Genomic DNA, 13,444 nt, shown 5'->3' on the forward strand with positions numbered 1-13,444 from the left:
ATTGTTATTTCTAATATATAACACAATAGACACAAACAGAAATGTGGGTAAATGTTAAATGTAGTCTAATGCTTGCATAAAGTGCAGGTGTACTGCATGATACAATGTGCATTTGTATTCCCATGAAGACATTCTGACGGATCAGATTAGAAAAAAACAAGTTTGACTAACTTAATTAATTATGGTCAATTGCAACCAGGTCCAGGGCTTTGGTTGTGCATGGCTCCCTTTTTGGGACATTGAAATCTCATTACCATACTTAATTATATTTATTAGACATGTGCCTTTCCTTCTGCCACAATTCAAAGAATCTGCTTTAAAAAATGTCCATGCTTCCATCTGCCGGGCACAAGGAAAGATGAAAGTGATGTGAATCATATGCTTCAAAACACATGGGAGATCTTTGAGCAAATTTTTAGTAGTATTCTCCACATATTTTGTTGGTATGGTGTACATACACATACACCATATGTCAACAGATCGTGGAAGGCAGAGAAAGACCCCTTTGTAAAGGGAATCACTTGTTATGTAGTCACATCCTGTGTCAACATGTAAATCTACAATATCCACATTTTAAAAATATATTCAAGCTGATAAACCCATAATTTCTTTATTTTATTCATTCATTCATTTAGGACAAGCAAAGTTAGTCTCATAAATATGAACACAATTCAAATGTATTTTGATTGTGAACGAACATGTATTTTGAGTCTGAAATGTGAAAATAGAGGGTTCCGTATATAACAAATGGATGCTGCCATAACAAGAAGGGGGCTAACTAAAGAACCCCCAACAAAAGGGACTTGTAAAAAATAAATATATAACATGGAAAAGCTAACTTTCTCCCTGAATCTATACAAATAGCCTGCTAATAATTGGAGTAAATGGAAAATTCATTTTGATATGTGTAAGAAGACGAGGGTGTATGTGTACGCGCATGTGTCTAAGTAAATATGTGTCTGTGCATTTATACATAAGCAAAACGGCCCTCTCCAACGAACATCGAGGATACCAACAAACTGGATATTGAACCGTTTCAGACTTTTGACTGATATGCACTCTCAAGAGGAACTAATATGTATTGACACAATATATTGACAGAAACTGATCTGACAGGACGATACAAAAAAGAAATAGAAACAGACTGGAATGAAACAACTTGACTCCTTCTCTTTAACTAAACAAACGATGCCAAAGTGACTCATTGACCCAATATTTTATTTCGTTTTTCAATCCTTGTCTGTGCTTTTTTTCTTTCCTCTTCTATATCATGGAAGAAATCTATAGAAATAAAGTTAAAAAAAACAAATGGATGCTAAACACCAAATAAAGCTCGCAATTTGTATACAAAACAACATAAACAACATTATTGTTGACCTGACCTTTAATCTAACCTTTTCAAAGCACAATAACCAAAAACAACCACCTAGCAGACTATCAAGAGAGAAGGATATAGATCCTGCCTGTATAATCTGTTCCCCATAGGACAACTAGATATACTGTATAGGCAACCATATGCAGTAACGGAAGACCTGCACCAACCAACATATGGAGTATCAAGGCCATTGTCTCTCAGCAATTATCAATTTGGATTAAAGCTGCATGGAATCAGACTGGTCAGACAAGACCACATGTGCTGACAACAGATGGAGAGGTGAGGCGGGGCTTCAGAGGGAATACAACTGACCAACCACTGCAGCAATATCCACAAAGTTCACCTGGGAAAGAGATGGGAGAGAGGGAAAGGTGAATACAGTTCTCCGTTCAGGGGGGAAATTGCCCCCTACTGAATAAACAAACAATCAGTTTCCTTCCTCACTCAGCAGGCACCAAACATCAAAACTGCCTGTGGATGGTGTGCAAAATCACAAAAGGGCATCTGTGTCTTTCACAACATTGTCCCACTAAGAAGTATTGAATCACTAATGAATCAATGGCAAACAAATGGACTTGTTAAAAGCAGGATTTCCTTTCTTGTAAACGGAAAACATATCAAAGACAGAAATCATTTAATAGCAGTTTGTTTCTGAACATCACTTCAAGATGGATCCTTGGTTTGGTGACCAGATTAGTAGAAGGGTTGTTGTGACATGAATCACATGACACGCTGGTTTATGGATTTCAGAGAGATGATCTCAAAGTGTTTCAAATGAAGATGAGGCAAAACAGTACCAAAACTAAAAGTACTCTTTACACAGAATATACGTTTTTGGAATAATATACAGCATGTCATATAATAAATACATTAACCTGTTACTGATAAAGTTGAAAATAACTTTAATTACTTGTTATACTGCCATCTTAATCCATTATAGCACATCACAAACAAGTTGTTCTCAAATTCAAGGAAGAACTTTAATTAATTTAAAACGGGGGATTTTCATTTTAATCAATAACTGTTGTGATTAATTAAAATGAAGGTTTGAACATGTGAAGGACTGGGAAAGTGTTTGTGTAGACCAGTGGCGAGCCGTGACTTTTATACCTAGGCCCTCTGACCCCCCTTCCCTCGAAAGAAAAGAAGAGTTATTACGTCACAGCGTATACTTCAGCGGAATATCAAAACAGCGGCCCGGGGTGCAAAACGCATCAATGACAGCGACCCTCTACCACACAGAACAACACCATTTATATAAACACCTATCATGACAGGGCACCCACAGCCAAGTAACAATTACAAATGAATTAAGTCGGCACGGCGGCATGCATTGAAAATGACTTAGGCCTACCTTTGATGATAAATCACTACACAAAGTCCATCCTCCTGTCCTTTTGGATGAAGCATTTGCGGGTCATTCAGCTGATCCTTTGCCACTCCAGTTTATCATTGTAACTCAATCTTGAAAATGACTCGGTTAATAACTTCGCAACGATGTCATCACTATCACTGAAGTGAGCCATCATGAACGAACTTATGCTAATCATAAATCTATCGATCCTAAATCTATCGATTAGATTTATGATTCGAAAATAATAAAAGTAGGGTAGACATGTGGATATTATCCGGCTAAACAAAACGTGCATTTATCTAATAGGTTTGTTTTCCACAGACCTTATTTCGAGCTATTTTTCAAAATTCTATGGAGAACTCCCGTTGCTTTCTGTCGAGGGAATCCGAGCGCAGCTTACTTCCGGGTTTAAGGACGCGTCACTGCACCACATGCATATGACCCACATGACCTCACAGCGGGCGGAATTTGTCATAAAGTCCGTGAAAATAAAGCCCGCCCATTTAGAGGGAAGATATGATTGGTCAATTGTACTGTCATTTGACATTACTCTCTCGTTGAGTTACTATAGCGGTCCCTCTGTGAATCTACAGAGGGACCAATGCCCTCCCGTCTTCACATAACTCGCAGAGACGGCCTTTAACCCTTCACATTCCAACAGAAACTGAACAGGCAGATTCGAAGGATTTATTTCTTTGGAAATATTCTTTTAAATACATTTAAATCAAGTTATTTTGGTAAAACTAATGAAAAATGTAACACCAAAAAAATATAAAAAATAATATTTAAAACAAAATGTTGTTTTTTTAATGTTTTCAAATATTATTTTTTAGAATATCTTAGGCCCTCACAGAGGGTCTAGAGGGCCCTGACGGCTCGCCACTGGTGTAGACTGTATATAAAGTAGGCTATGTACCCTGTTGGTGTGGTGTGACCCTCCGCAGTTCTCTCCATATTCTATCACTTCAGAGGCCGCGTAGTGATATGATGACACAACATCAAAGAGACCGACCGAAAGGACTACGGGGGCGTGCCAGGCACCCGCGCGCTCTTGGTGTGAGACCGACGCCCCGAGAGGAGCATCAGCCAACGATAATACCGATTGGCCCTCGAGATGAGAAGGAAGGAGGGGGCGAGACTTCAAATACATTTCCACTCAGTCTGCAGCTCCCCAGGACCTGAACCAGGAGTCAACAGGTCGGCAGTGTAAAGCGGCTGAATTCATTTACTTCCACGAGGGTTAAGCTGTTTTTGCCGTCTCCATGTGTTTTTAGGATTTTAAAAATGTGGAGATATCACTTGCATTTGAGGTTAATGTTAAAACCAGCTATCCATCTGTGAAGGCACCATGGATAACCTGCGTTCACTCTGCTCACCTTTCAATATTGACAACTTTCAACATGTCTCCGTGTGCTTTCAAAGAACTTTCAACTCATCTAACGACTCTTAGGATATGCTGTGTTGTGCAGAAGTCTCTTGCTCACATTTGAGAGGCATTTTCCAGTAATAGTTAGACATGCGGAGCCAAGGTGTGTCCTGCCTGCTGCTGCTCTTCATCCATGTGAGCGCACCGGCGGAGGCGAGGAAAGTACCCGGGGGTAGGGCGCAACACCGGCGGGTGCAGCAGCAGCCCCCGGTGCAGAGGGAGCGTGTGGAGGGGACAGAGAGCTTCCCGTTAGACTTCACAGCCGTGGAGGGCAACATGGACAACTTTATGGTGCAGATAAAGAACTTAGCGCAGTCACTGTACCCGTGCTCTGCGCAGAAGCTGGACCAAGACATGAAGTTGAACTTTTTGAAGAATGATTCTGTGACTTGCAATGACGGGTCAGCAGCAGGGTAAGTGAGTGGAAAATGCGTGTAATCTTTGTCAATAACTCACATGGCACTGAAAGACCTGTTGGATATGTTGAAACCTTTCACCAAACGAACTTTGTGGCAGTTTAGTCCCCCACTGCCCTTCAGTCCCTCGTCTCTCCGGATGTGACAACATTGGATCAAAGGACCAGATTTGAGGGGTGGGGGATGAGGGGGTAGAGAACAAACGCTAGAGATTATTTAAATGTAGTCCGAGGTATAAAGGATAATGAGTCCTAATGTTACAATGTTAAGTATAAGACAGCTTACAATAACAGGTGTCTGTTTTTCAACAGTTGTAACCACAGACAGATCTCAAAGATTGACCGCAGCTTTGACTAATTTGTCCCTTAAATTAAGATGAATAGGTTTATCTTCAGAAGGCTCACATGCCTCCACATCTGTATCACCACTGGATCACAGCAAGATCTGTTTAAGACCAAGAGTCGTGCCAAGCATCCCACAGTCATGCATTATTGTGATTAAGGGATTTTGTGTGACATGAAAGATCTTCAAAGTAATAGAAAGATGTATTGCTTCTACTCATATAAAGCTCAGTCCTTTTGACGGTATGGACTAAAGGGATCACGTGCATTTTGCAGGAGTAGGCTAACTACTCAATGACTCCTGTATCACAGCCTTACAGGATTTGAGAGTAAATATTACAGTTTGTTCAGTAGAAGCTGTTGGAAGCAAATGTGGGAAAAGGATATGGTGATACAGTTAATAAGTTCTACATTGTTTTTTTTATTCTGTCAAATTACAAAAGAAAAGAAGAAAAAGTTCAACTGGGAAACAGGTGGTAAAAGATGTCTGTCAGTTGATGTATGTAAGTACCATCTTGTGGCCAAAATGAGTATTACAACAACAAAGAAACCCGTTTTCAAAGTTGAAAGATTAAGGAATTTAGAAAGAGTATCCTAACAAAATCAGTTGTTTTTAATAGGACGAAAAAAATGTCAGATCACAATTTTTCTCAGACAGTATTTTAAGTACTTTCCTGTAGTGTTATGTAGGTATTTGTGCGTGTAAATGTTTGACCAATCACAACAGAGCCGGCCAGCTAACCAATCAGAGCAGACTGGGCTCTGGTTTCAGACAGAGGGTGAAAAGAGGTGCTGCAGCACAGGCAGTGTGAGAAGAATAAAGAGCTTTTTGAACATTAAAGCGAGGAGAAGTGTCACATCAGAACAGGTATTATACCTTTAGAAAAAGCTGGTATGCTTTAGTTAATTCACAAGTCCAATCTTCTATTGCTGAATTAAATAGTGTTGAGTGTGAGGAATAGGATAAAGTCACCAATAAAATAAAACACTATGAATAACGCAGACTTTTCCATACGCCACCCAAGCTGACAGGCCTGTGAGTGTGCGAGCTGCCAACAGCTTGACATGTTCTTTTTTTAAATAACTATTTGAGCTTTTAAAGCCGCTAAACAGACTCCTACTGAGATTTTAAGCAGTGCGATGGGAGCCACATCTTTCATGTCAGCATCAAAGGCAGCATCCCTACCGGGGAGGATGTGTTGTGCTTGTGTGTATCTGCACACGTAACACACTCATATTGATCTGTTTTGCTGTTCTCACGCAGGTATTACATCAAGGAGTCTAAAGGCAGCAAGAGGTGGCTGCTCTTCTTAGAAGGTGAGGACCAAACTAACATGAACGTAAAGCTTAATGTGAAACACAACTAACCTGTTAACAAGTGTGTTTGTGTGTGTTTTAGGCGGATGGTACTGTTTCAACAGGCAGACCTGTGACAGTAGGTATGAGACCATGAGGAGACTGATGAGCTCCACCAAGTGGCCACAAACCAGAACAGGTAAAAAGACACAATAAAACACTATATCTCACACACACACACACACATACACACACACACACACACACACAGATTCATAGACATGTTTGTGTTTCCTCTTTAGCTGAGTTTGCATTAATCTTAAGGAGTCAGACTCCGGTTCCTTCCCTCCGGCCTTCAGGGGACTCCTTGTTTGTTCATGGCTCCCTCTGCCCCCCCCACGCTCTCTGTGTACACTGGTGGCCACAGAGCTCCTCAATGCCTGCATGTAATTGCTGACCAAAGCAGGGAAAGTTCATGAGTTTTTGACCGCAAGGGAAACACACATACAGGCACGTCAGCTTATTAAAACACACAACTGTACATCAAGGTTTGTAACTTCCTACTAGTAGTATTTAACCTTTAAGTAGCTTTGAACCCCTCTTAGCTTAACTAATGTTTTAAATGTGATCCAGAAGGTTAAGTAAATATGGCATCTATACCTTCTTTACTCTACAGGAACAGGAATAATGTCTCCACAGCCAGAGGAAAACCCTCACTGGTGGAACGCCAACATGGTGTAAGAACTCCTTTCTCTCCTTCTCTTTAGAATATGTGTCTGCGTCAATCAATGATTTCATATCCTTGGCATACTGATGCTTTCTGGGACTATTCCCACATTGTGAAACTCTGCTCTGTTCCACACAAATGTCATCATGATACGGTACATCCATTCTTTGGACAGCGGTTCTATATTTGCTGATATAAATAAGTTCGCCACAATATGATTTTTATCAGCTGCCTGCGATCGATTTGAGATCACATGTCCATTTAACACCATTTGTTACGTATCAACTCATACAAAGTAACTTAAATACAATTTTACAAGTTCATAATATGAGCTCTGTTGGAAGGAGTTGCATATTTTAAGGATGTGTTCTTTGTCCATCACACAGTCAGCTTGGCTTTTATTTGTACAACTGTTGAATCTGTCATCAGTATACCTTTGATAAAAGATTTGGACTTGTGTCGGCCACAGCAGGGAGCCCCTAAAGACATAGGCCACCAGCTTTAACCACTGATATATAAGGCATCTCTGATTTATCTTCATTTGATTGGAAATAATTGTAGGTGCTTCCTCTCTCCTCTAGCTTCATCCCGTACTGCTCCAGCGATGTGTGGAGTGGAGCCACACCGAAGACAAATCAGAGTAAGACTCAATAAATCAGTCGAATCACAGCTTGTAGATCTGGCTGAGGGTTTATACAGAACGATATATCGATGTCCCTGGAGAGTGGACATCAGAGGCTGTAGATGTTATACCGTTCAGCCTATTGTTTTGTTCTGGGCTTTAGTCGTGGGAAAGATGATTTTTTCCCTCTGAAATCAGCTTTGACCATTTTTGAAAACCTTTAATATACTGTGTTATAATTAGAAACGCCACAAACAATTGTGCATGTGTCGCAATCTTTGATTGATAATCCCAGACTTTGACCATTCAATATCATAATATTTTCTGTTTGACCTAGATCAATTTAATAATAATAAAAATGCAATAATTAAATAAAAAAATCATCTAAGTATTGCTAATATTCAAGTTGAGTGTGATTCATCAGTCAGGAGGACTTGTGATGAAATAAGAGCCTTTTGTGTGTTGCACCTGTAAACTGAGCAGTTTGTTTGAAATAAAGAGCAAACAAATGTATCTACCTGATACCTGTTTAAAATCTCCTGTTTTTTGTATAATACATCTTTAAAATGATAGGTGTAAACTACATCTCTCGTGTGCAAAGTTCTCGAGTTAGTCAGAATGAGAAGTGTGTCATGTGGCTGTAAGCTAAACAACATGTTTGTTCTCAGGTGATTATGCGTTCATGGGCTCTCTGATCATAAAGGAGGTTGTGAACGAGCTGCTGACAAAAGGTCTGGACAACGCCAAGGTGCTGCTACTGGCAGGAAGCAGGTCAGTGCAGTGTGTGTGTGTGTGTGTGTGTTGCCTACTGTATGTGTGTTAACCACAGATAAAGGCTCACCCTCTGACCCCTCTCTTCCTGTCTCAGTGCGGGCGGTACAGGCGTGCTACTGAACGTGGACCGAGTGGCGGAGCAGCTGGAGTCTCTGGGCCACGGGGGGGTGCAGGTCCGGGGCCTCGCTGACTCCGGGTGGTTCCTGGACAACAAACAGTACAAAATCACAGCCTGCCTGGACACCATCAGCTGTGCCCCCACCGAGGCCATAAAGAGAGGCATCAGGTAGGAGGGCACACAGAGTTCAAAGACTGGTGGATGGATTAAGGGGGGTTAAGATACTCACCCTGTGTTACCTTACACTTTTGAAGAGTGCATTCCTCACATGCTTCCACGCTAGTCAAAAAACTAAACAAGGATAACATTCTTGATGAATTGAAGTGAATGGGGTCTATATGAAAAACTATATGAAAACATCAGTTTATAAACTCGCACACACCTCTTGCAGGATAATCCAAGTCTCATTTATCAAGTTTTATGCTCCTTACACCGCATTCTAACCAAAATGTCATTATTCAAACACTCACGCTTGAGCAGGGCTGCAACTTGTCAGTGTCAATCTAAAGTCAAATGAAATTCCGTGTTGTAGTTTACGACTGGATAAATGAGACTTGGATTATTTTTGTACAAGTTTTCACAGCAGCCCCCATTCACTTCCATTCATCAAGACATTTCTGATTTCTTCATTCACTATATATACAGATACCATTGTCGGGAGACGATAGCAATGTTTTCTTCAAGATTCCAAGGAAACACGGATGGAGAAATTGATAAACAAATGGACATTTAAGTGGGAAGGAATCATTGTAAAGTATTGATACTTTGCAGGTACTGGGGCGGTTTGGTGCCAGAGAGCTGCAGACAGGCTCATGTGGGACAGGAGTGGAACTGTTTCTTTGGATATAAAGTCTTCCCCACGTTAAAAAGTGAGTGACAAAAACCTCCAAGCCCCTCCACAGGTCTGATGTATTTGATAAAGATGGCAGGACGTGTTTCTCTTGAAGTCTGACCCTCTCTCCTTTCAGGCCCGGTGTTCGTGGTGCAGTGGCTGTTTGACGAGGCCCAGCTGACGGTGGACAACATCCACCTGACCGGGCAGCCTGTCCACGAGGGCCAGTGGAGGTACATCCAGAACCTGGGACAGGAGCTGAGGAGCACGCTGCGTGACGTCCCGTAAGACACACACACACACACACACACACACACACACACACACACACACACACACACACACACACACACACACACACACACACACACACACACACACACACACACACACACACACACACACACACACACACACACACACACACACAGTTGACTGTGTGATTCTGTGTTTTGGATGGCAGGGCGATGTTTGCTCCGGCCTGTCTGTCACATGAACTCATCACAAGAACGTAAGTAAACTTTCTGTATGAGAACAATAGGATCTTAAAAAGGATTTTCTTTTTATTATGAAGGGATTCTGAGGGCACTCCACTCCTCTACTTCATCATCGGTGTGCTCAGTTAATTACTTCCAGCTTACAATCCATAACAAAATATAACAGATAGAAAAGTCTGCTTTTGTAAAAATGTAATGACCCAAAAAGGATAGTTGAATTTAACACATCAGTAAAATAATCCTGTTAATTCCATATTATACATCAAGCCCTACTGCCCATTAATCAGTCAACTTTGGTCTACAACAACTAAATATAAATTATAAATAAGACCAGACTGCCACATAAATCTGTATTGGATCATATGTTGGCAGAAAAAAAAATTGAACTTGCCTAACAAATGTTTTGAATGACTTTAGAAACAGTTACATAATTTGTCCACAAAAGAGCACTGAAGAGTTTATTTTTTTAAATTGTAAAATATCCCACTTAAAACATAGACTGGTTAAACTTCCTACAAACAAATATATAATTATAAAAGGATCAATATCAAACGCATTCATTTAAATAAATAAATAGAAGCCGATTTAAGTTTTAACTGAAATATCAAATTCTCCATCTCTAAACACAACCCAGAGAATGTAAGGGGAGGTATACCATAATAGTCTTCTATATGGTATTATATTTGATATGAATGAATTGAATCATGACAATGCAAAAATTCAATCTGTACTGTATACAAGTAAACATACATATACAATCCTGCATATTGTATCTATTCACTATGTCTCTCTGTCCCTGCAGCTACTGGATGGACATTCATGTGAAGGGCACCTCCCTGCCCAGAGCGCTGCACTGCTGGGACCGCAGCCTCCAGCCCAACAACCACACCAACAGCACCAACCACAACCAGAAGCCTAAGACCCCACACACCAGGGGCTGCCCTCTCCATTTGATTGACAGCTGCCCGTGGCCTCACTGTAATCCCACCTGCCCGACTGTACGAGACCAGCTGACGGGCCAGGAGATGAGCGTGATCCAGTTCCTGAAGCACATGGGCTTCGACGTGCAGAAGATGGCACAGCAGCAGGGCATGGACGCCAGGAAGCTGCTGGGCATGCTCAATCACGGGAGCTGAGGCAGGAATGAGATGGTGCCGAACATCAGGGGAAGACAACGGAGATAAAATTCTAATGACAAAACTGTCAATACTTTTAAACTTTGTCTTCAACAAACAACACCCAACATTTGAAAAACTGACTCAAGCGCGCACATGCGCTGTTTAAACACACCATATGGGGTCACTTGTTTAACAGATATATAGGCTACTGTAGACATGCTATAATTGTGAGGTGTATACAGAGGTGGGTACAGTGTGCGTGTGTCAATGTATATACAGTAAATATGTACGTACTAGTATAGACTGTCATGGCGGAGGTCTACAATATAGCTTTGACAGGAAGTATTGAAAACACCTCCAGGGTTTTTCTGTGGGGACTTCTCTTCTGTCACATTCAGAGATGCGTCTATGGTGCTGCTGAACTCTCTACCCTCCACCAATTATGCTGCTTTTTCTAATTTTGGAGAAATAATGAGTCGATGGGTAATATTTACTAATAAAGTTACAAAGATAAAGGTTATTAGTTTGTTTTTAAGGGTACTCGAGTGGACATTTTTTTATACTGAAAATATATTTTACATATCTAGAGTCAGATACAGTTACTGTAACAATGTCTCTTTACATTCTATTAACTGTAAGTACTAAATATGCTAAAATTGACTCAGAGCCAGCTGCTGGAAGACCCCCACAGCCAGCTGCTGAAGGACCCCCACAGCCAGCTGCAAGAAGACCCCCACAGTCAGCTTCTGGAAGACCCCCACAGCCAGCTGTGAGGTCTGTGGACCCTCAAAGGACTCAAAGACACAGACTACATGCAGCAACTGCAACAAGTACATCTGTGCTATACACACGAAGAAGTTCTGCACATCATGTGTTTCCTAAACGGACCTGCCCATTGACTCACATGATGTTCTGCAGCGTCACTTCAATATCAATATATTTTTCGGATATACTGTATTTTATGAATAGTGACTGTTAATTGTTTTTATTTGCTTTGTGTTTATATCTGTTCTATGTAATTTATATGGATGTTTAATTCTCTCTATATTTCACAGCCAAATACTTTTGGATGTGGTTCTTGTGTTCCAATTGCTGATAAATTGCTTTATTTCCTTCAGGGCTTTGATTATTATATGACAGATTAAAAATAATAAACATTAATGAAAACATTTTTCATTTACATTTGTCCTAGAAAAGCATGAGCAAAATGTAAACCTATTTTTTTATTACAGTAGGCTATATTTTTTTTAACAAATTAAATTTTTATCACAAAAAATGATGGACACTTCCATTGTTAAATTTGATCTAGCAAAGAGTATTTTCAAAAACGAATCATATATTTCATTTATATTGTTGGGGAATGAGTTAAAGAAAATATATATAAGGAATTGTGCATGTTGAATTTAGTTCTGTATTTTTTTAAAAACCTGAAATATATCCCGGGTCAATTTGACCCGAACATTACCAAAGGGTGCGAAATGTGAACATAACACAAGGGTTAATCGATTTGAAACCAAGTCTAACGTAGCTTAAACTTAACGTTAGCTTTCTAGCTAACACAACACATTCACGCACCTTTCACTGTGGGTTTTGTTGTAGTGACGAATGAAGTTGGATGTTGTGGTGGTCGTGCCACTGATCTTTATGCTGCAGACCCTGCATACCGCTGTTCTCTTCTTATTACCGTCATCGACAAAATAATCCTTGAATCCAAACTTGACTATTTTTGGAGTAACGGCCCGTCTACACTACAGGCGTCAAAAAATGCTTTCAACGCTTCGCCCATTCATTTGAATGGGGTGACGTAGGATATTTTCAAACTTCGCCGAACTGCATTGTGGGTAGCATGGCAAGGCGTTGCAACCATCGCAAGCGTCTATCGGCGTCAAAAGTTGAACAATGTTCAACTTTTGAGGCTCGATGCTTGCTCGAAGCTGGCGTCAGCCAATCAAATCCCGTTTTTGCAATTCCCGCCAGTACAAGCGCTAGCCAATCAAACCGCGTGCAAGCTGGGAGAGCCAGACCTCATATTCCAAACGAGAAATTACGGTAGCAAATCACCCGGTTCTTTCCGACCAGAACTATTTACCGGGATACAAACCGGAGGAACCAGGCATGGAGGGAGGTGGCAGAGACAGTGGGTGAAACTGGTAGGTTTTCGCCTGTTTGGGGATTTTATATCCAGTTTACTTCGTTTTAACATTGCTATTGCTTTGTATGTCGGGGGGCGGGAGATTAATGTGATTGGTTGTTGGTCGCGTTGCTCGCAAAAAATCGCCAAGCTTCAGACACGCCCAGCTTCAAGATTTTTTTATGCCTGTAGTGTAGACGGGCCGTAACCCTAGCCGCTGCCATGTTACGGCCCGTCCACACAGCTGCGTGCGTTGAAGCTTCCAACGCTTCTGCCCATTCACTTTGAATGGGGTGACTACTAGGGGCAGGGTCGGCTCTAGAACAAATCGAATGGGGGGGCAAACATTTACCAAGGGGGGGCACACACTGCCGTCAACAACCAACACACAAACACCAACGCAACTTCAATTTCAAA

At 41.0% G+C, this 13,444-nt stretch overlaps 1 protein-coding gene across 2 annotated transcripts; it reads left to right on the forward strand.

Annotated features, from left to right (window-relative positions):
• Positions 1-3,889: 3,889 nt before the first annotated feature.
• notum1b (notum, palmitoleoyl-protein carboxylesterase b) lies at positions 3,890-11,662 on the forward strand. 2 transcript variants are annotated; one of them, XM_034239271.1, is made up of 11 exons: positions 3,890-4,568; positions 6,177-6,229; positions 6,312-6,407; positions 6,885-6,945; positions 7,517-7,575; positions 8,226-8,328; positions 8,426-8,617; positions 9,221-9,318; positions 9,418-9,565; positions 9,745-9,792; positions 10,581-11,662. In XM_034239271.1, the coding sequence occupies exons 1-11, from the start codon at positions 4,246-4,248 to the stop codon at positions 10,912-10,914; spliced, it is 1,515 nt and encodes a 504-aa protein (XP_034095162.1). In that variant the 5' UTR covers positions 3,890-4,245; the 3' UTR covers positions 10,915-11,662. The 2 variants fall into 2 exon arrangements, with proteins under 2 accessions (XP_034095162.1, XP_034095163.1); XM_034239272.1 differs by lacking the exon at positions 9,745-9,792.
• The last annotated feature ends 1,782 nt before the right edge of the window (positions 11,663-13,444 follow it).

This window comes from Gymnodraco acuticeps, unplaced genomic scaffold (genome assembly GCF_902827175.1).
Source record: "Gymnodraco acuticeps unplaced genomic scaffold, fGymAcu1.1, whole genome shotgun sequence".
NCBI classification, from domain to species: domain Eukaryota; kingdom Metazoa; phylum Chordata; class Actinopteri; order Perciformes; family Bathydraconidae; genus Gymnodraco; species Gymnodraco acuticeps.

Bases quoted from the DNA above. Each gene is read 5' to 3' on its own strand.
- notum1b (XM_034239271.1), top strand. From the start codon at position 4,246: ATGCGGAGCCAAGGTGTGTCCTGCCTGCTGCTGCTCTTCATCCATGTG. The intron at 7,576-8,225 runs GTAAGACTCAAT...GTTTGTTCTCAG, and splicing joins CACACCGAAGACAAATCAGA to GTGATTATGCGTTCATGGGC. The intron at 9,566-9,744 runs GTAAGACACACA...TTTGGATGGCAG, and splicing joins AGCACGCTGCGTGACGTCCC to GGCGATGTTTGCTCCGGCCT.